This window comes from Bos indicus x Bos taurus, chromosome 18, assembly GCF_003369695.1.
Source record: "Bos indicus x Bos taurus breed Angus x Brahman F1 hybrid chromosome 18, Bos_hybrid_MaternalHap_v2.0, whole genome shotgun sequence".
NCBI classification, from domain to species: domain Eukaryota; kingdom Metazoa; phylum Chordata; class Mammalia; order Artiodactyla; family Bovidae; genus Bos; species Bos indicus x Bos taurus.
In genome coordinates this window covers 131,119-151,771 of record NC_040093.1, presented here as the reverse complement: position 1 = coordinate 151,771, position 20,653 = coordinate 131,119, and the positions used below count along the sequence as shown (strand labels likewise).

At 52.3% G+C, this 20,653-nt stretch overlaps 2 protein-coding genes across 3 annotated transcripts; both read left to right on the top strand.

The window, feature by feature from the left end:
- Window positions 1–122: 122 nt before the first annotated feature.
- Window positions 123–3,147, top strand: RNF225 (ring finger protein 225). Its single transcript, XM_027514590.1, has one exon. The coding sequence runs from the start codon at window positions 123–125 to the stop codon at window positions 1,104–1,106; it is 984 nt and encodes a 327-aa protein (XP_027370391.1). The 3' UTR covers window positions 1,107–3,147.
- A 9,399-nt stretch (window positions 3,148–12,546) lies between these two features.
- On the top strand, window positions 12,547–20,162 carry ZNF584 (zinc finger protein 584). 2 transcript variants are annotated; one of them, XM_027514586.1, is made up of 3 exons: window positions 12,547–12,993; window positions 13,859–13,985; window positions 18,642–20,162. In XM_027514586.1, the coding sequence occupies exons 1-3, from the start codon at window positions 12,976–12,978 to the stop codon at window positions 19,907–19,909; spliced, it is 1,413 nt and encodes a 470-aa protein (XP_027370387.1). In that variant the 5' UTR covers window positions 12,547–12,975; the 3' UTR covers window positions 19,910–20,162. The 2 variants fall into 2 exon arrangements, with proteins under 2 accessions (XP_027370387.1, XP_027370388.1); XM_027514587.1 differs by having other exon boundaries at window positions 12,985–13,072.
- Window positions 20,163–20,653: the final 491 nt, after the last annotated feature.

The window sequence follows — 20,653 nt, the reverse complement described above, 5'->3', positions numbered from 1 at the left end:
GCCCGCACCCTCCTGCCTTCCAGCCGCCTACTCCCGGCTCTGCTCCTCTTGCTGCCCTTCCCCGTGTCGGTGGTCCCTCCAGAGCCAGGCCGCTGACCGCCTCTCCCCGCAGGCCGGCCCGGATGCCCTGCCCTCGGCCGCCATGGCTCCGCCGCCCGCGGGCCCCCCGGGGCTCGGGCCCCAGCACCCCGGGCTCCGCGTGCACCCCGCGCTCCCCCGGCAGGGGGCAGGACGAGGACGAGGGCGGTGAGGAGGAAGCGGACGGCAGCCCCGGCCCCATGCTGGCCCCCGCCTCCCCGGTGGAGTGCCTCATCTGCGTGTCGCCCTTCGACGGCGTGTTCAAGCTGCCCAAGAGCCTGGACTGCGGCCACGTCTTCTGCCTCGAGTGCCTGGCACGCCTGTCGCTGGCCACGGCGGGCGGCGGCGCGGCGGTGGCATGCCCGGTGTGCCGCGCGCCCACGCGCCTGGCCCCGCGCCGCGGGCTCCCCTCGCTGCCCACGCAGCTCGGCCTGCTGCCCGGCCCCGCGCGCGCCCCGCCGGCGCCCCCAGGCTCCGTGCGCTTCGACCGCCGGCGCGGCCTGCTCTACCTGCGGCCGCCGCCGCCGCCCGGGCACGGGCCGCGCAAGGCCCGCGCGCCGCCGCCGCCGCCGCCGCTGCGCCTCGGCCGCCCGCTGTCGCGCCGCCTGTCGCTGGCGCACTCGGCCTGGCTCTTCCACGCGGCCGTCGTCTTGGCGGTGCTGGTGGCCGCGGGGCTCGTGGTCTCGGGCGTCTACATCTTCTTCCTCATCCCGCGCGCCACCACCTCCCACCCTGCGCGGCCCCAGCTCGTGGCGCTCGCCCCGGCGCCTGGCCTCTCCTGGTTCTCTCCTCGGCCCACCGCCCAGGCGCTCCGGACCCCCGGCTGGACGCCGCTCCCCGCGGCCCCCGACCCGGACTCGAGTTCCGATCCGGACGCCGCCCCATCGGGGGCTTCGGAGGACGCGCTGGAGACCGAGGGGCTCCCCAAGGACACAGAGACACTTGCTGGACGCTCGGAGCGCGCGCGGGGGGCGGAGGCTGGCCCTGAACGGACCCCGCGGGCACGGGGCGCGGGGACCCGAGGGTAGTCCCGAGGCTCCCCATGATCGCCCCGGAGACCTCGGGCGCGGGGCAAGGGCGCCTTGCTCCAGCGAGGCCCAGCGGCTCATTCCGGGCGTCCTCAGGAGGCAGGGACCCTCCCAAGGAGCAGCCCCGACTGCAGTCCCCGTGGGCCACTGCTGGAGGAGCCCCGTGGGTGTCGAGGCCCCGCGGGGAGGCACCCATCAACGGGCCAGGGGTGCCCTTGGTCCCCATCTCTCCTGGGACTCCAGCCCCCTGGGCAGCATCCCGCGGGGCCCTGCTAGGGGCACCCCCCGACCCTGAGCCTCAGAAGTGTCCTCCGAGTCATCAGCGCCCCAGGAGGACGTTCAGCCCTGGCTGGCACCGGGGCTGCCGTCTCTGATTTGACTCATACTTTGGGCTTTCCCTGGGTCCGCACCCACGTCTGCGGGTGGCTGGGACCAACCACCCTGCTTCTCTCCGGGCTGGGAAGTTTGTTTTCCACTCTGCTGCCTGCAGGCTGGGCCTGGGTGGGATCCAGCCGTCTCCTTGCAGGGCCTGCGTGGCGGCCTTGTGCACCCGGCTGGGGCTGGGGCTGGGGCATGCCGGGGAGGGGCCCAGGCCTCCCAGATGGGCTCCCATCTGGGCCCTGAGCAGCAGCTTGCAGCGGCCCTCGCTCCCACTGTGGTGGGTGGCTTCTGGAGTTCTCTAGAAGCCTCCTCTTGTGAGGGCAGCTGTGGTCTGGCTCAGAGCGGCCAAGGTTGCCTCCAGGTCAGGCCGTGTCGGTGGGGATCTCTCCTGACATTCCTGGCCTGCCGCAAGGGTTCCTGGCCCCTCTCCCCACCAGGAGCCCCCATCACCCGCATCTCCACCCCCTGAATGCTCAGGGTCAGTCTCTGCCCTTCTCCAGGACTCCTTCAGCACCTTGTCAGCACTGAGGGCAAGGGGCCTCCACCCTCCCTGTGGACAGCAGGTTGCAGGGAGGGGGTCCTCCTCCCGGAAGCCTTCCTGAATTATCACAGTGGGGCAGCCCCTCGCCACACAAACTGGACCAGGGCCTTCTGTCTTCCCCGCAGGCCTTGGGGCCCTGTCTGCCTCACGTCGCGCAGTGGTGGTGTGCTGTGCGGCAGAGTGGCGTCCAGCGTTTTCCAGGGAGAAATGTCACTTCTTAGGGGCTGGGGGCACCTGGTTGACTGTTTACATGTGTGTCCTCAGGACCTGGCACACAACGGGTGCGGAACAGCTCTGTAGGGAGGGACGGCCCTTCAGGGACTGCTGCGGGCACCTCGGTTCACCTGGCTCCGGGCATCCTCACCAAGGCGCGCCAGCAGAGCTGCTTCCGATGGGATCTGCTGCTCCGTCTGAGGGAGTGTCTCCCTGGACCAGTTCCTGTCCAACATCGGGGCCAATGACGCCTGCAGGGGCCTGGACCAGGGTGCTGCATCACGGGGCAGGCCCAGCCCAGCCCCACAGGGAGGAAACTGGTCAGGCAAGAGCAGGGCTGACTGGTGGTCTGTGTAGGTTTGCCCAGCTGCTGCAACAAATCACCACTGACTCAGTTCCTTACAACAGCACATGCTACTTATCTTCCTCACTCTCTTCCTCACTTTCCTGCTGCACTCTTCCTGAAAAGGACACCAGGATTGCACTGAGCCCAGCCAGATAATTGAGGACATCTCCAACTCCATATCCTTAATTTCATCACCTCTGTAAAGTCCATCTTTACTGTTAAGTAACAGATTCAGATTCTAGGTATTGGGGGGGGGGGCATTATTCAGCTTTCATAGGGTCTCAAATATCAACCTCCTCATCCCTCGCCTCCTCCACTACAGGCTGGGAGGAGTTGAGGTGAGGGCATAGAATGAGCAGAGATGGGCCCGGCCATGGGGGTGCTCAGAAAGGGGCCCTTGGCTGTTGGGTGCACAGAAGAGAAAGGGACGATGCTTTCTGCCTGAAGGTGCTCAAGGAAGGCTGCCTGGAGGAGTAGTACCTTCAAGAGTGCTCAGGGGAGGGGACTTCCCTGCTGGTCCAGTGGTTAAGACTCTCAGCTCCCAATGCAGGGGGCCCAGGTTCGATCCCTGGTCAGGGAACTAGATCCCACATGCTGCAACTAAGACCTGGTGCAGCCAAATAAGTGAATAAATAAAAAAAAAAAAAAAAGAAAGAATGCTCAGGGAAGCGTCATCTGGCCCTGAGGCAGGGGGACCTGAGGGAGGGAGCTCGTGGCTTAGGGCAGCTGGCAGGGCTGGCTTCTCCTTGTGAAGCAGAGCAGGACCTTGCTCCCAGACCTTGTTCTCTGCCTGCCCTTTGCCTGTGGATAAGTCTAGTCCAAGAAGAAGTTTAATCAGGGAAGTGAGAAACTAAGGAAAACAGTCTAAGGAGACTAAATAATGATGATGTAGTCATTAGGTGTATTCAAGGACCTCCAGTTCTTTCTCAAGGGCTATAGATAACATTCTGAGCCATGTCCTGTGAGCTGTCTTACAGATACCAAAACACCAGCTGGAGAAGTTGGTCACCAGGTACATGATGACCAGGCTGTACCCAGGATTTGAGCTGCCACAATTCTGAGAATTGATCGCAAAGAATTGGGAACAGTTGCACCCGGGACTGAACAACTGTATTTAAAACAACCAAGATGATGCCGGTCAGACCACTGATGACCAATTTGAAGTGCACTGTTAGAGATGACGGTGCTGTTTCTGCATGTTGTCCCCCCACCCCAACTTTGTCTATAAAAGCTCTCACTGCCTGCTTGTCAGAGGGGGGAGTTGGCCTTTGGACAGATGGCTGCCACCCTCTACTCCACTTGCCAGCATCTGAAATAAAGCAAACTTTCCTTTCCACCAGCCTTTTGAGCAGTGAGCAGCCAGACACCCCCCACGCATACATTTTGGTAACACTTGTCCTAATCTGCTTCTCCCTCCAAACGGTGGGCAGTGGTTGCTTCTCTACCCTCCCAGATGGGAGCCTGAAACCTCGTTCTCGCTTCCTGTAAAATGCAGCTGATGACAGAGCTCAGGCGTCGCTGAGCGGCCCTGTTTGCTGATTACTACCTTGATGTGCACCCGCATGCTCCTCGTGAACAAAGGGACTGCCTGAAACCACCACTTGGGCCAGGACTGCTGGGCACCTGCAGCCTCTGTGGCCACCTGGCGCTGTGCTCTCCAGGTCTGCCTGGGCCCGCTCCATCCCTGCTGGGTGCACCCTCCACACCTGCCCCAGTCTTGCTCCTCTTCTTAATGGTCCTGATGCCTGTGAACACAGGGTGGGGGGAGATGGCTGGTGGTGGGGGGTGGGCGTCTCAGTGCCTGGCATGGTGCCAGGGAGACCTTTACCCGTCAGACTTTATTCTATCTTCTGTAAAACGGGAGATGATAAAGTTGCGGGAAGAATTTTTCGTTCCTCCATAAGTTTTTATTGAGCGCCTGCTCTATACTTAGGGCGCACTGGAGGTGCCATGACAGGGCAGTTGATGTCCAGAGGGCGAGAGGCAGCCATCATCTTGGACACACGACCTCTCCCTGCACACTCATGGGGCCCTCCACTCCCCAAACCTTTCCCAGGCCCTCCCAGGTCTCCTCCCCTTGCAAACAAGGTGTGCGGGATGCTCCACACCACTAGGATCCAGCCGGCTTCTCTTCATGAGGGCCAGGGAGGCCTCTGGCCACACTACACCCATGTCTGGCCATGGGTTTGCCTCTTATGTTGAGGTTGATGGCACAGGGCCACGGGAGGGCCCTCGCTGGATGCTGAGAGCAGAAGTGTCCAGCTTAGAGATGGGAAATCAGGCTGAGGGAAGGACAAGGCATGGACTCGAGCAGGGACCAGAGAGCCTTCTGAAGAACAACTCCTTTCAAGTCCACTCCCTGGCCCCGGCCAGGAAGACCCTCACTCTTCCTTCCTCCTGGGGCCCAGCAGTCTCAACTCTCTCCTCCATACACCAGTTTCCCTACCTCTTTATTCTTCCCGCTCGCAAACCTAAGTGGCCACAGGACTGGAAAAGGTCAGTTTTCATTCCAATCCCAAAGAAGATTAATGCCAAAGAATACTCAAACTACTCACAGTTGCACTCATCTCACACGCTAGCAAAGTAATGCTTAAAATTCTCCAAGCCAGGCTTCAACAGTACATGAAGTGAGAACTTCCAGATGTTCAAGTTGGATTTAGAAAAGGCAGAGGAACTAGAGATCAAATTGCCAACATCTATTGGATCATAGAAAAACCAAGAGAATTCCAGAAAAACATCTACTTCTGCTTCATTGACTACATGAAAGCTTTTAACTGTGTGGATCAAACATACTGTGGAAAATTCTTCAAGAGATGGGACCAGACCACCTGACCTGCCTCCTGAGAAATCTGTATGCAGGTCAAGAATCAACAGTTAGAACAGGACATGGAACAGACTGGTTCAGAATATGGAAAGGAGTACCTCAAGGCTTATTTAGTATTGGTATATTGTCACCCTGCTTATTTAACTTATATGGAGAGTACATTATGAGAAATGCCAAGCTGGATGAAGCACAAGCACAAGCTGGAGTCCAGATTGCCAGGAGAAATATCAATTACCTTAGATATGCTGATGACACCATCCTTATGGTAGAAATTGAAGAAGAACTAAAGAGCCTCTTGATGAAAGTGAAAGAGGAGAGGGGAAAAGTTGGCTTAAAGCTCAACATTCAGAAAACAAAGATCATGGCATCCAGTCCCATCACTTCATGGCAAATAGATGGGGACACAATGGAAATAGTGACAGACTTTATTTTCTTGGGCTCCAAAATAACTGCAGATGATGATTGCAGCCATGAAATTAAAAGATGCTTGATCCTTGGCAGAAAAGCTATGACCAACCTGCTGCTGCTGCTAAGTCGCTTCAGTCGTGTCCGACTCTGCACGACCCCAGAGATGGGAGCCCACCAGGCTCCCCTGTCCCTGGGATTCTCCAGGCAAGAACACTGGAGTGGGTTGCCATTTCCTTCTCCAATGCATGGAAGTGAAAAGTGAAAGTGAAGTTGCTCAGTGAAGTCTGACTGCTAGCAACCCCATGGACTGCAGCCTACCAGGCTCCTCCGTCCATGGGATTTTCCAGGCAATGACCAACCTAGTGAAAGTGAAAATTGCTCAGTTGTTTCCAGAGCTTTGTGACCCCATGGACTGTAAAGTCCATGGAATTCTCCAGGCCAGAATACTGGAGTGGGTAGCTGTTCCCTTCTCCAGAGGATCTTCACAACCCAGGGATGGAAGCCAGGTCTCCCTCACTGCAGGCGGATTCTTTACCAGCTGAGCCACCATGACCAACCAAGACAGCATATTAAAAAGCAGAGACATTACTTCGCCAACAAAGCTCAATCTAGTCAAAGCTATGGCTTTTCCGGCGGTCATGTATAGATGTGAGAGTTGGACCATAAAGAAAGCTGAGGGCCAAAGAATTCATGCTTTTGAACTGTGGTGTTGGAGAAGACTCTTGAGAGTCCATTGGACTGCAAGGAGATCCAACCAGTCCGTCCTAAAGGAGATCAACACTGAATATTCATTGGAAGGACTGATGCTGAAGGTGAAGCTCTAATACTTTAGCCACCTGATGCGAAGAAGGGACTCATTGGAAAAGACCCTGATGCTGGGAAAGACTGAAGGCAGGAGGAGAAGGGGACGACGGAGGATGGTTGGATGGCATCACCGACTCGATGGACCTGAGTTTGAGTAAACTCCGGGAATTGGAGATGGACAGGGAAGCCTGGCGTGCTGCAGTTCTTGGGGTCGCAAAGAGTCGGACAGGACTGAGCGACTGAATTGAACTGAACCTCCGCGGTGTTCGAGAAGGGGAAAGCTAAGGGGGTGTCAGCAACGCGGACCAATCGGAGGCCGCATTCCGGGCTGGGGGGGGGGGGGGGCGTGACCATAGTTGCCTTGGCAACTTGGCCCGCCTTCGCCGCGCTGCTCCGAGGGACTGCGCGTGCGTCACACCCTCCCGGCGCCGGTGGGAGGTACAGAGACGATCCCGCGCTGAAAGCTAGAGGAGCGCCGGCGGCGGCCGTCGCTGTGGCGATTTTACCCGCACCCGGACCCTCGCGCGGTAGCGCTGCGCGCGCACAGCTGTCAGGCTGCGGTCTAGAGGGAGAGCCTGCGGGAGGCGGCTGTGCCCAGTCAGTCAGGGGCGGAAACCTGAAGCGAAGCTATCATGACGACCTCTGGGGCGTTTTCGGCAACCCGGCCGCGGGGCCGCGGGAGGAGGCAGTGATCCGGTTTGTTATCACACCGGTGGCGCTTCTGCTGAGCGCAAGGCTCAGCGCACTGGACAGACACGTCCCCGCCCTGCGGTCCTTGGTGCTCAGCTGCTGCTGCTGCTAAGTCACTTCAGTCGTGTCCGACTCTGTGCGACCCCATAGACGGCAGCCCAGGCTCCCCCGTCCCTGGGATTCTCCAGGCAAGAACCAGGTGCTCAGCTAGTGCTAATCTAATAAATTTTAACGCAGACTATTGCGAACACAGGTAGATTAGATTACAAAGGAAGAGCGTGACTCAGATGTGCTGTCCCTAACCCTAACCCCACCCCCTGGCCGACCTGGGAAGTGCTGGAACCCTCCGTCTCAAGGGGAAAGCAGGCTCGGATGGGGAGCGTCTCCCTTAGGGGCACGCCTTGGTAGGGCAGCTGGGCATGTCCTCCTAAGCTGTGGCTTTCTCTGCCCTCTCAGTCTCTGCAGAAGCTGGGGCAGACGAGCCAGGAGGGACCTGAGAGCTGCATGCCGCTCACTGGGCATGGATATTTCCACTCTAGTGGCCATGAAAAACTCCACATTGGATATGGGACTTTTCCAAGGAATCTTCCAGAAAATTTTCTCGTTTTTATTTTTAATAATAGGTTTCTTGCAATGTAATCTAAACACAATAGGTTCTTGCAATGTAATCTAAACACATTCATACAATTTGCCCAGAGTCTACAATTCATTTTGTTGTTAATATGATCATATAGTTATGCAACCATCACCACCAATTCCAGAACATTTTCAAGAAGCCCCATCCTGATCCAATCATGTCCCATTTCTCCTTCCCCTTAATCCCTGGCAACCATGTCTACTGTTTGTCTCTGTGGATTCACTATTGTGGGCATTTCATACCAATAAAATCATACATATGCAGAGATCCACCCTTTAGAACAGCAGCCTGTGGATTGTGCTTCCCAGCCAGTGGAGCCAACTCAGCCATGCATGTGAACTCTGGAGCCAAAGAGGTGAGGGTGTGAATCCTACTTCCATTGTAGCCTTGTTCTTTGCCCTTCTGAAACTCACTCTTCACTTGGGGAATGGTGTGGGTGGGGTACACTTGGCCTTGGGTGTGCCTGGCTTCACACAGGCTGTGCTCCCTGCTCTCAGGTACTCGTGGGCTGTGAGAGGACTGTGGGCCTCTGCTGGATTAAAAAAAAAAAAGATTATTTTATTTTTCGGCTGTGTTGGTTCTTCATTGCTGCACATGGGCTTTCTCTAGTTGTGGTAAGCGGGGGCTACACTTTGTTGTGTGTGGGCTTCTCATTGCGGTGGCTTCTTGATGCAGAGCAAGGCTGTAGGTGCCTGGGCTCAGTAATTGCCGTGCACTTGAGCTTAGCTGCTCTGAGGCACATGGGATCTTCCTGGACCGGGGATGAAACCAGTGTTCCTTGCATTGCAAGGTGGATTCTAAACCATTGCTTCCCAGGTGGCACTAGTGGCAAAGAACATGCCTGCCAATGCAGGACCCACGAGTCAGTCAGTCAGTCAGTTCAGTAGCTCAGTTGTGTTGGACTCTTTGCTACCCCAAGGACTGCATCATGCCAGGCTTCCCTGTCCGTCACCAACTCCAGGAGCTTGCTCAAACTCATGTCCATCGAATCGGTGATGCCATCCAACCATCTCATCCTCTCTCGTCCCCTTCTCCTCCTGCCTTCAATCTTTCCCAGCACCAGGGTCTCTTCCAATGAGTCCTTTCTTCGCATCAGGTGGCCAAAGTATTGGAACTTCAGTTTCAGCATCAGTACTTCCAATGAATATTCAGGACTGATTTCCTTTAGGATGGACTGGTTGAATCTCCTTGCAGACCAAGGGACTCTCAAGAGTCTTCTCCAACACCACAGTTCAAAAGCATCAATTCTTCGGCGTTCAGCTTTCTTTATAGTCCAACTCTCACATCCATACATGACTACTGGAAAAACCATAGTTTTGACTAGATGGACCTTTGTTGGCAAAGTAATGTCTCTGCTTTTTTAGTATGCTATCTAGCTTGGTCATAGCTTTTCCTCCAAGGAACAAGAGTCTTTTAATTTCATGGCTTCAGTCACCATCTGCAGTGATTTTAGAGCCCCCCCCCCCCGCAAAAAAAAAAGTCTCTCACTGTTTCCATTGTTTCTCCATCTATTTGCCATAAAGTGATGGGACCAGATACCACAATCTTAGTTTTCTGAATGTTGAGGTTTAAGCCAACTTTTTCACTCTCCTCTTTCACTTTCATCAAGAGGCTTTTTAGTTTTTCTTCACTTTCTTCCATAATGGTGGTGTCATCTGCATATCTGAGGTTATTGATATTTCTCCCAGCAATCTTGACTACAGCATGTGCTGGAAGGAAGAAAGAGAGGGAGAAAGAAAGGAAGGAAGAACGCCTTCCTCAGTGATCAATGCAAAAATAGAGGAAAACAGTAGAATGGGAAAGACTAGAGATCTCTTCAAGAAAATTAGAGCTACCAAAGGAACACTTCATGCAAAGATGGGCACAATTAGGGACAGAAATGGTATGGACCAACAGAAGCAGAAGATATAAAAAGAGGTGGCAAGAATACACAGAACTGTGCGAAAAAGATCTTCATGACCCATGTAACCCCAGTGGTGTGGTCATTCACCTAGAGCCAGACATCCTGGAATTGGAAGTCAAGTGGGCCTTAGGAAGCATCACTATGAAGAAAGCTAGTGCAGGTTATGGAATTCCAGTTGAGGTATTTCAAATCCTAAAAGATGATGATGTGGAAGTGCTACACTCATATGCCAGCAAATATGGAAAACTCAGCAGTGGCCACAGGACTGGAAAAGGTCAGTTTTCATTCCAATCCCAAAGAAAGGCAATGCCAAAGAATGATCAAACTACCACATGACCACACTCATCTCACATGCTAGCAAAGTAGTGCTGAAAATTCTCCAAGCCAGGCTTCAACAGCACGTGCACTGAGTACATGAACAGTACATGAAACGTTCAAGCTGGATTTAGAAGAGGCAGAGGAACCTCAGATCAAATTGCCAACACCTGTTGGATCATCAAGAAAGCAAGAGAGTTCCAGAAAAACATCTACTTTTGCTTTATTGACTATGCCAAAGCCTTTGACTGTGTGGATCACAATAAACTGTGGAAAATTCTGAAAGAGATGGGAATACCAGACCACCTGACCTGCCTCCTGAGAAATCTGTATGCAGGTCAAGAAGCAACAGTTAGAACTGGACAAAGGACAACAGACTGGTTCCAAATAGGGAAAGGAGTACATCAAGGCTATATACTGTCACCCTGCTTGTTTAACTTATACGCAGAGTACATCATGCGAAATGCTGGGCTGGATGAAGCACAAGCTGGAATTAAGATTGCCAGGAGAAATATCAATAACCTCAGATATGCAGATGACACCACACTTACCCATAAGAGAGATGGGTTCAATCCCTGGGTTGGGAAGATCCCCTGGAAGAGGACATGGCAACCCACCCTATATTCTTGCCTGGGGAATCCCATAGACAGAGGAGCCTGGCAGGCTACAATCCATACAGCTGCACAGAGTTGGACGCAACTGAACCAACTTAGCACGCATGCACAGACCCCCAGGGAAGCCCTGATGTCAATTTTCAAAGGGCAATGGGGACTTCCCTGGAGGTCCAGTGGTTAAGACTGGGTGCTTCCACTGCAGAGGGTATTGGTTTGATTCCTGGTCTGGGAACTGAGATTCCCGCATGCCATGTGGTGCAGCCAAAAAAAGGAAAAAGAAGAGATTTGGATATCACACCAAAGAAGATACACAGATGGCAGAGAGAAGCAGATGAAAATATTCTGAACATCATATGCCGTTATGGAATTTCAAATTTAAACAATGTCACTACATATCTATTAGAGTGGCTAAAATCCAAAATACTGACAAGCGGTACCAGAACTCTACTGCTGTCTAGAATGCAAAATTATATAGCCCTTGGAAAGAAAGTTATGACCAACCTAGATAGCATATTGAAAAGCAGAGACATTACTTTGCCAACAAAGGTCCGTCTAGTCAAAGCTATGGTTTTTCCAGTGGTCATGTATGGATGTGAGAGTTGGACTGTGAAGAATGCTGAGCGCCGAAGAATTGTTGCTTTTGAACTGTGGTGTTGGAGAAGACTCTTGAGAGTCCCTTGGACTGCAAGGAGATCCAACCATCCATTCCGAAGGAGATCAGCCCTGGGATTTCTTTGGAAGGAATGATGCTGAAGCTGAAACTCCAGTACTTTGGCCACCTCATGCGAAGAGCTGACTCATTGGAAAAGACTCTGATGCTGGGAGGGATTGGGGGCAGGAGGAGAAGGGGACGACAGAGGATGAGATGGCTGGATGGCATCACTGACTCGATGGACGTGAGTTTGAGTGAACTCTGGGAGTTGGTGATGGACAGGGAGGCCTGGCGTGCTGTGATTCATGGGGTCGCAAAGAGTCGGACACGACTGAGCGACTGAACTGAACTGAACTGAACTAGGAAGACAATTGGTAGTTTCTTATAAACTTAAATACACTCCTAATATGTGATCCATCTACCACACGCCTAGGTATTTACACAAATGTATTGAAAATATGTCCACACAGACAGTGGAACAGGAATGTTTATAGCAAATTTATCCGTAATTGCTTAGAACTGGAGTCAAACTGAGATGCTTTTCCATGCGTAAATGAATAAGGAAATTGGTGCATTCATACAATGGAATAATATTTAGTAATAAAAAGAACCGCGCTCTGGAGCCACAAAAAGGCATGGAGGAATCTTAAATGTGTATTCCTAAGTGAAAAAGTCAGCTGAAAAAGGTACATACTGTATGATTCCAACTTTATGACATTTTGGGAAAGGTAAAACTAGAGAGAGTGAAATAGTGGTTGCCGTGGTCTCAGGGGAAGGGAGGGAGGGGTGAATAGATGGAACCGAGGAGATTTTTCATGGAGCAAAACTATCCTGTAGTATACTGTAATGACTGACGTGTATAAAAAAGTGTAAATTCTTATTTCTTACTTTAAAAAGCAACAAAACCAGTATAATTATACTCTTTGGTCTGTAACAAACAAATACATTTGCCAACAAGGGAAAGGCAGGTGGGTGGGACAAAGCTGTCCTCCGCCCGCGACCAGGTCCAAATGTCCAACCGAAAGTCCGGGCCGCCCTCGGCGCTCTCCCGGAGACGCCCCTCTCCTGGCTGTCATCGACTGCATCTGTACAGACGCGGTCTGTGACGTCAGTTACGCGACAGGTAGTTCGCGCGCGCCCCAAACCGGGTCACGGGTGACCCGGGAGTCGAGTTAACGGAGGCACACGGACAGAGGTGCCACCTGGCGGCCCTGGCCGGCCGGGGCTTCCGACGTTGCTGTCGGGTGTCGGTTTTGCCTCCGCTGGCGGTCCCTGCGTCACGGGGAGGGCGATGGGGCTGGGCTCCCGGCGTTGACCCGCGCTGTGAGGCACTGTGAGGGCAGCGCTCTCACCGCAGAGCCCGTCGCCGCGCCTTGGCTCGCACCGTGACCTCGGCCGTGAGTCCCTTTTGCTGAGACTTGCTGTCGTCCCCCGAGAACCTCCCGAAGCGGCTCCTGGTCTTCAGTCGGCCGGGGGCTCGGGCGGGCTGGCGGGTACGGGTCTCAGCTGAGCCCGCTGAAACTTTCCGCCATTCGGTTCCGATGGCAAAGGAGGCGCAGGTGAGTGGGAGGTGCGCCCCAGGTTCTCAGCACCCGAATCCCCACCCAGCAGGTCTGGACTCTGAATGGCCTGTGAGAGGTAAGGAAGGCTGTGACAGGTGAAGGGACAGTCTGTACAGAGACAGAGGCGGAGGAGGGACGGGGATCTGGGAGCTACGTGTGTGGTGTGGTTCCCGGCGACAGAGGGTTGCAGGGTGAGGAGGTCCTCTGTGCAGAGCCGGGGGGTCCCCTTGGCCGTGGGCCGTTGGAGGTGTGGCGGGGCGGGGGGCGAGGCAGGATGGACTTGAAGTTGCTCCCCGTGGTAGCACCCTGGAGACACAGAGTGCACAGTGGCATGCGAGAGTTGTCAGTGGGGTGGACTGGTGAGGTTGTGCTGAGGGTGTGGAGTTGTACCGTGCTGCCGTACAGAGTTACGTGCCTGGCGTGCAGGAGGGCAAAGTGGAGGGCCTTTGGAGTATGGTACTCAGGCCTGAGAGAGAGACGGTACCGTGGGTTTTGTTACTTCCGAATGGTGATCCCTGGGAGACAGGGAATTGACTGGCAGGAAATAGGATAGACCTGTGTGCTTCAGGGCGTCCATCGATGGCAGCCTGTTGTGGGCTGGATGCAGAGTTTAATAGCAACAAGATGAGAGAGGCACCAATGGTATTTGTGGCCCTGGGAATCCTCTGAGCTAGGGGTCTTAGGAGGAGAGAGGTATGAGGGCTTGTGAGTGATGGGGGCTCACAGGGAACCATGACGGCAGTGAGGGATGTCGCGGGACCTGAGGCATGGATCAAGGGCGTGGGTGTGTTTCTCTGTCCATATTTTGGTTGGCTTTCTGCCCATTATTGACCCTAAGACTCAGTGGAATGCATCATTACAGGGCCCAGTGACTTTTGAGGATGTGGCTGTGTATTTCTCCCTGGAGGAGTGGGGTCTCCTTAATTTGACCCAGAAGAGCCTGTACCGTGATGTTATGCTGGAGAACTTTGGACTCATTGGCTCACTGGGTAAGTCACACTTTTCCCTAACAGACTGACCACCTCTGCCTTTTCTCCATGGGAAGTTCTGTTTATCCTAAAGCCCACAGAGTCTGTGTGCCCTTCCTCGTCTCTCTCTGAGCAGCTGTTGGCAGCTTTGACACCTGTTGCCCCACAGGCTCCTGGAGTAGGGCTTGGGGTTCAGATGTTTATAGTTTGCCCAACAAATCCCAGCTCTGCCTCTTTCTGACTGTGTGACTTTGCTGAAGCTTTGGCCCCTCTGTGCTGAGTTTTGTCTTCCTCCTCCAAAAGAAATTTTATAGGGCCCTCCCTGGGCCAGATGTCAACCATGAATTGAAATCAGTAGATCAGTTTGGGCAGGATAGCCACCTTTTTTTTTTTTTTTTTTGCTGCTTTGAGTGGTGTGTGGGCTTTTAGTAACCCATCAGGGATTGAAGCCGCGCCCTTGGCAGGGAAAGCGTGGAGTCTTAACCACTGGACCTCCAGAAAATTCCAGGACTGCCATCTTTAATATCTTTCAACCCATAAACATGAATGTATTTCTGTTTGTTTAGCTCCATATTTTTTTTTTTTAGCTCCATATATTTTTTAAAAATAATTTTATGTATTTATCTTGGACTGTGCTGGGTCTTGGTTGCTGCGGGTGGGCTTTCTTTAGTCGCAGCAGTTGGGCTACTCTTCCTTGTCATATGCAGGCTTCGCATTGAGGTGGCTTCTTTTGTCGCAGAGCATGGGCTGTAGGGCACATGGGCTTCAGTAGTTGCAGCAAGTAAGCTCAGTAATTTCAGCTCCCAGGCTCTAGAGCACAGGCTTAGTAGTTGTGGCTCAGGAGCTTAGTTGCCCCACAGTATGTGGGATCTTCCCGGACCAGAGATTGAACCTGTGTCTCCTGCATTGGCAGATGGATTCTTTACCACTGAGCCACCATGGAAACCCACTAGCTCTAATTTTTTAAACAGTGTTTTTAATATACAAGGCTAAATTTATTTCTAAGTATTTTATTCATTTTGATGCTCTTTCCCCCTCTTTTTTATCTTTTTCTTTATGCTCTTTTAAATGGAATTTTTTCTTAATTTCATTTTAGATTATACATTGTTAGTGTATAGAAATGTAATTGACTTTCCTATACAGATCTTGTACTCTGCAACCTTGCTAAACTCATTTATTAGTTCTAATAGTTCTTTCAGTGGATTGTTTGGTATTTTCTATATATATAATGTCAGGACATCTGTGAATAGAGATATTTTTACTTTTTCCTTTGCCTAACCAATTTGGCTATTGGATATAAATTGTAAGAGTAGACGTCTTTTCTTGTTCCAGTTCTTATAGGAAAAGCACTCATCAGTCTTTCACTAATAAGTATGATGTTAGCTATAAGTTTGTTACATATGCCCTATTCAGGTGAGGAAGTTCTCTTGTTGAGTGAAACGTTGTTAGATTTTGTGCAGTGCTTTTCCATATCTATTGAAATGATCATGTGATTTTTGTCCTCTATTCTATTAATGTGTATTACAGTAATTGATTTTCTATATTCATAAGAGTTATCAGTGGTACAGTTTTCTTTTCTTGTATCTTTATTTGGATTGAGTATGAGGATAATTTTGGCTTCAATGGATGAATTGGGAAATGTTCCCTTCTGTTTTATGAACAGTTTCTGAAATATCGGCATTAATTCTTATTTCTGTGTTAATATTAACCTGTGACACCATCTCAGCCTAGCTTTTTTTGTTTTTCCTGTGGGGAAGTTTTTTTTTTTAAGTCTGTTCAGCTATTCTATTTCTTCTTCAGTCAGTTTCTTTTTTTTTTTTTAATTGTCTTTATCTACTTTTGGGTTTTTTTCTTCTTTTTGTTCTTTGAAGTATAAAGTTAGGATATTGGTTGAAGGTCTTTTTTTTTTTTTTGAAGGTCTTTTTTTAAAAATTCATTTTATAACTGAAATGTAGTTGATTTTCAGTGTCTCAGGGGTACAGCAGAGTGATTCAGTTAAACGTATAGAGATCTTTTTTACTATGCGTGTTGTGACAGTATAAGAAATATGCATTTTGTCTTTGTTCCCAATTCTTTGGCATGCAGCTCCTAAAACTTTTGGAGTCTCTGGAGTGATGAGATGCTTCTGTATGCTGATGAACGTTGACAGTTGCTGGGGACCCCTGGATAGTCTCAGAATAGGGGCTGGTCACCAGAAATACCGGGGGATGATTGGAAGGTTGGATTTTCAGTTACTCCCAGCCTCCTCCTCTCACTTCCCTACCCTGACTTTTGGAGGAGGGGCTGGAGTTTGGGCCAATCATCAATGGCCAGTGATTCAATCAGTCATGCCTATGTGAGGAAACACCCATAAAAACTCCAAAATGACCAGTTCAGAGAGCTTCTGGGTTAGTGGACACATCTGAGATGCTAGGAGAACGGTGCCACCAAGGGCATGGATCCTTCTTACCCTCTGCATCCTCAGTCTCCACCCCTGGCATACCCTGCCCTTTTCATTTCTTCCACTGGCTGTTCCTGAGTTATAGTCTTTAAAATAAATTGGTAATAGTAAGTAAATTCTTTTCCTGAGTTATCTGATCTGTTCTAGCAACTTATTGAACCTAAAGAGGAATCAATAATTGTGAGAATCCCAGATTTACAGCTATCAGAAGTATGGGAGGCAAGGGACTTCAATTGATGCCTGAGGTAGGGGCAGTCTTGTGAGACCAAGCCTGTAACCTGTGGGATCTGGTGCTAATTCCACGTATCTGGTGTCAGAATTGAATTGAATCCTTGAACACTCAGTTGGAGTTGGAGAAATGGTATGGAAACCCCCCCATGGATTTGGTGTCAGAGGTATTGTGAATAAGGCAGCTCAGAGGTGTTGCTATAATTTTCCTTCTAAGCAAGACTTTTCCCCATAACTTTTGGTATGTTGTGTTCTCTTGCATTTATCTCAAAGTGTTTTATAATTTTCCTTGTGGTGATTTAGGAGTACTTTAATTTCCATAAATTTGTGAGTTTTCCAGATTCACAGACATGGAGAACTGAGTTTTGGTTGCCAGGGGACGGGGCAAGGAGGAGGAGAGGGGTGGACTGGAGTTTGTGACTAGCAGATGCAGGTTATTATATATAGAACGGATAAACAACAAAGTCCGATTGTATAGCATAGGGAAGTATGTTCATATCTTGTAATAAACCATGATGAGGAAGAATTCTAAAGTATTTGTGAACTTCCCAGTTTTTTCCTGTTGTTGCTTTCTGCCCGAAGTCTCCTGAGGCCTATTTTATGTCCTAGCAAATGGTCTCTTTTGGAGACTGTTCCATGTGCACGTCAGAATGGAAGAGAGTATGTCCTCTGTTAAGTAGCGTGTTCTATAGAAGTCTTAGAGGTCTAGTTGAGTTTTAGCCTCATTCAAGTGTTATATCCTTCATTTTCTGCCTAGTGGTCCTGTCCATTTATGAAAGTTAGAAATTGAAGTCTCTAAATATTATTGTTTTAATTCTTTCTTTATTGTCAGTTTTGCCTCACAGGGGGTTCTTTTCTAGAAAATTGTGGTAAAACAAACCGTGATATTTACCTTCTTAACACATTTTTAAATGTACAGAAGAGGTTCCAACAAGGAGCTACTGTGCAGCATAGGGAACTATGTTCAGTATCTTCTAATAACCTATAATGGAAAATAATCTGAAAAATATATACACACATATATAACTGAATCACTTAGCTGTACACTAGAAACTAATACAGTACTGTAAATCAACTATATTTCAATTTAAAAAAATAAATAAAAAATAATGAACATTCAATTGCCTCCGACAATTTTTAAAAAAAATGTAGAGTCCCATGTTCTAATACTTGGTATCCTTCATGGTTGCCATGGTGACACGAGCTTCCTGTTTTTGTAGGGTGGGTCAGCCTTGATTTGGGCTGGCATGTTATTACTCTTCTCCCTCTTAGGCTTTGCACCTTCAAGGTCCTCCAAGGTTGCCCAAATGGAGGGTGAGGAAGAGGCCTGGGTGCCCAACATGGTGGACAGTGTGGTCAGCAGAGCAGAGGCCAGGAAGGGTTCCAGACTCAGTGACTGGGGCTAGAGGAGGCCTTGGTTTCAGTGATGGGTATCTGTGTGCACTGGCATTTGGGTGCTGGGGCAGTGACCACAACTTACTCCCACCTTGCCCCTCTTCTGGACTCACCGTGTGGTCTTGCAGTCTCTCCCGAGGCTCTGGATGACCCACCTCTCTGGCCTCTGTCTTGTGGTTCCCTCTTCTCTGTGCCACTGCAGAGCTGTCCGCTGCGACCTGCTCTGCGTGTGACTTGAGATGCACGTCCTTCAGTAGTCCATGAACACTGGCTGCTCTGTCAGTCATCTTTACACGGGGGCAGCCATCCTCTCCACAGAGCTTGCTGTCTTCAGCATCGCTGGCCTAGCTGAAGCCCTCGGCAGAGCGTGACTTGAAGACCGTGACCCCCTCCCTGCAGTGCTCCTGTCTCTGTCTCCTCGTCCCTGTTGCAGTTCCCCTGTTCTGGGGTCAGGCAGAGCCCTGTTCCCCTGGGCCAGCCCCTCCTCATCCGAACCTTTCCCTGCTGCCTCCTGCAAGTCTGTGGACACCTCCGTGGGTGTGTGCCACAGGCACCTGCTGAAGGTGCCGCCTCCCTTGCAGGCCCACTCTGAGTGCCCGCCTCTTCCGTCCCAGGTTGTCTGCGTAGACTGCAGGATGAGGACGCCCTTCTCGAGCTTGGAGAGAGCTGCCGAGTCCGCCTGTCAGAGAAGCCCTCTCTGTGTGGGACGTCTGGACAGGTCTTCCCTGCCACTTTAGGCTTCTTCCAGCCCCAGGCTGCCTGCAGAGAGGGAGCGCCCCGCGGGAGCCCCGAGTGCAGCGAGGCCTGCCCACCCGGCTCCGCTGGCCAGCGGCAGCAGGGCTGCCATGCGGCGCAGACGCCCTTCCGGTGCAGTGACTGTGGGCAGGCCTTCCTCCAGGCTTTCACGCTCCTTGACCACCTCGTTGCTCACGCCAGAGAGAGGCCCATCAGGGGCCCAGCAGGTGGAAGCAGCCCCACGGAGAACTCAACCCTGGTTCCTCACTGGAACGCTCACCCTGGAGAGACGCCCCACGTGTGCAATGAGTGTGGCAGGGCCTTCAGTTACCCCTCTAAACTGAGGAAGCATCAGAAGGTTCACACTGGCATCAAGCCTTTCAAGTGTGCCGAGTGCGGGAAGACGTTCAACCGCAAGGACGCGCTCGTCCTGCACCAGAGAATCCACACCGGAGAGCGGCCTTACCAGTGCGGTGAGTGCGGGAAGGCCTTTAGCGTGCTGTCCACCCTCATTCGGCACCGGAAGGTGCACATCGGAGAGAGGCCGTACGAGTGCCGGCAGTGCGGGAAGCTCTTCAAGTACAGCCACAGCTTCGCCCTGCACCGGAGGGTGCACACGGGGGAGAGGCCTTACGGCTGCGGCGAGTGCCGGAAGGCCTACGTGACCCGCTCGGGGCTGTACCAGCACCGGAAGGTCCACACCGGCGAGCGACCCTACGAGTGTGGCCTGTGCGGGAGGACCTTCACTACCAGGTCCTACCGCAACCGCCACCAGCGCTTCCACACCGAGGAGCGGGCCCACGAGTGCCCGGAGTGCGGTCGCTCCTTCAAACACGGCTCGACCCTCCTCCAGCACAGGAAGGTCCACGCCGCGGGAAGGCCACAGGGGGCCGGCAGGCAGGCAGGCAGCCCTGAGCCGCGGCTGGCGCATGCTCAAGTTCTCAGTCCAGAAGGGAGGCTGGGGAGAGGGGCCGTTTGCAAGCGGAACCCGCCGCCCACACCGACTGGGGCAGGCGCGCTGCCCTCCGGCCCGGCCGCTGTTGGGCCATTGCCAGTTCCTGTGACAGGAGCCGTCCCACCCCTCCGAGCCGACAGCTCCCGTGGTGTGCAATCTGGGTGCTCCGGGAAGCCGTTCTCTCCTCCATAAGGGAGAGTCATGTGCGCTGGATTCCATATGGGGTCTTATTCCCTCCCCACAGCCGGTTCAGGTGTGGACATGACCTAGCTCTGGCCGAGAGTAGCTGGGCAGTGTCTGCAGGGGCTTCCAGGGAAGGTTAGCCATCTTTATGGACTCTGTGGACGCCACGTTTGGTTTCTGTCGTGGATTTATCCAGCCCTGGGACTGTCTCACGCGGTTCTGGAATGTCTAATAAAGACCTTTTTGTGTACACCACCCTTAATCTGTGGGCTCTGATCTGTGTGTGTGGAAGGACTGAGAACCAAACTGGGCTCATGAATAGAGGGCGCTGTTTCTCTGGAGGTCCCTGACTGTTGTCTGCCTCAGCGGGGACAGCAGGATGGCAAAAGCCAGCTCCAGTCAAGGTTGGCCGAGTTTGCACTGGAGCTTCAGACGTCGGGGGGAAGACTGAAGGGCTCTGGGTGGATCTCTGGCCTGGGTGTCAGGTGTACCTCTGGGCCCAGAGCTTGCCTGAAGAATGGAGTGGTGGGTAGAAGATCCCCGTGTGACTGGGGACAGGTATCAGCTGGGCTCCTTGTTTCTGGGGAAAGTTCTGCAATCTCCAGTGCTGGCCAGAAGAAGCTGCTTCTAGAACCAGCTCAGCAGCCGAGCTCTCTGAAACTGAGAACGTGGAGGTAAGTTTGAGAGTGGCCGTATGTTCTGCAGGGGCTGCTGGGCAGAATGAGTGGGCACAGGAGCACGGAGAGGAGTCCT

What these genes read in the sequence shown, in the direction of transcription:
- RNF225 (XM_027514590.1), top strand. Translation starts at nt 123, where the DNA reads ATGCCCTGCCCTCGGCCGCCATGGCTCCGCCGCCCGCGGGCCCCCCGG.
- ZNF584 (XM_027514586.1), top strand. An exon ending in TGGACTCATTGGCTCACTGG is followed by an intron (nt 13,986 to 18,641) that starts GTAAGTCACACT and finishes CTTCCGTCCCAG; the next exon opens with GTTGTCTGCGTAGACTGCAG.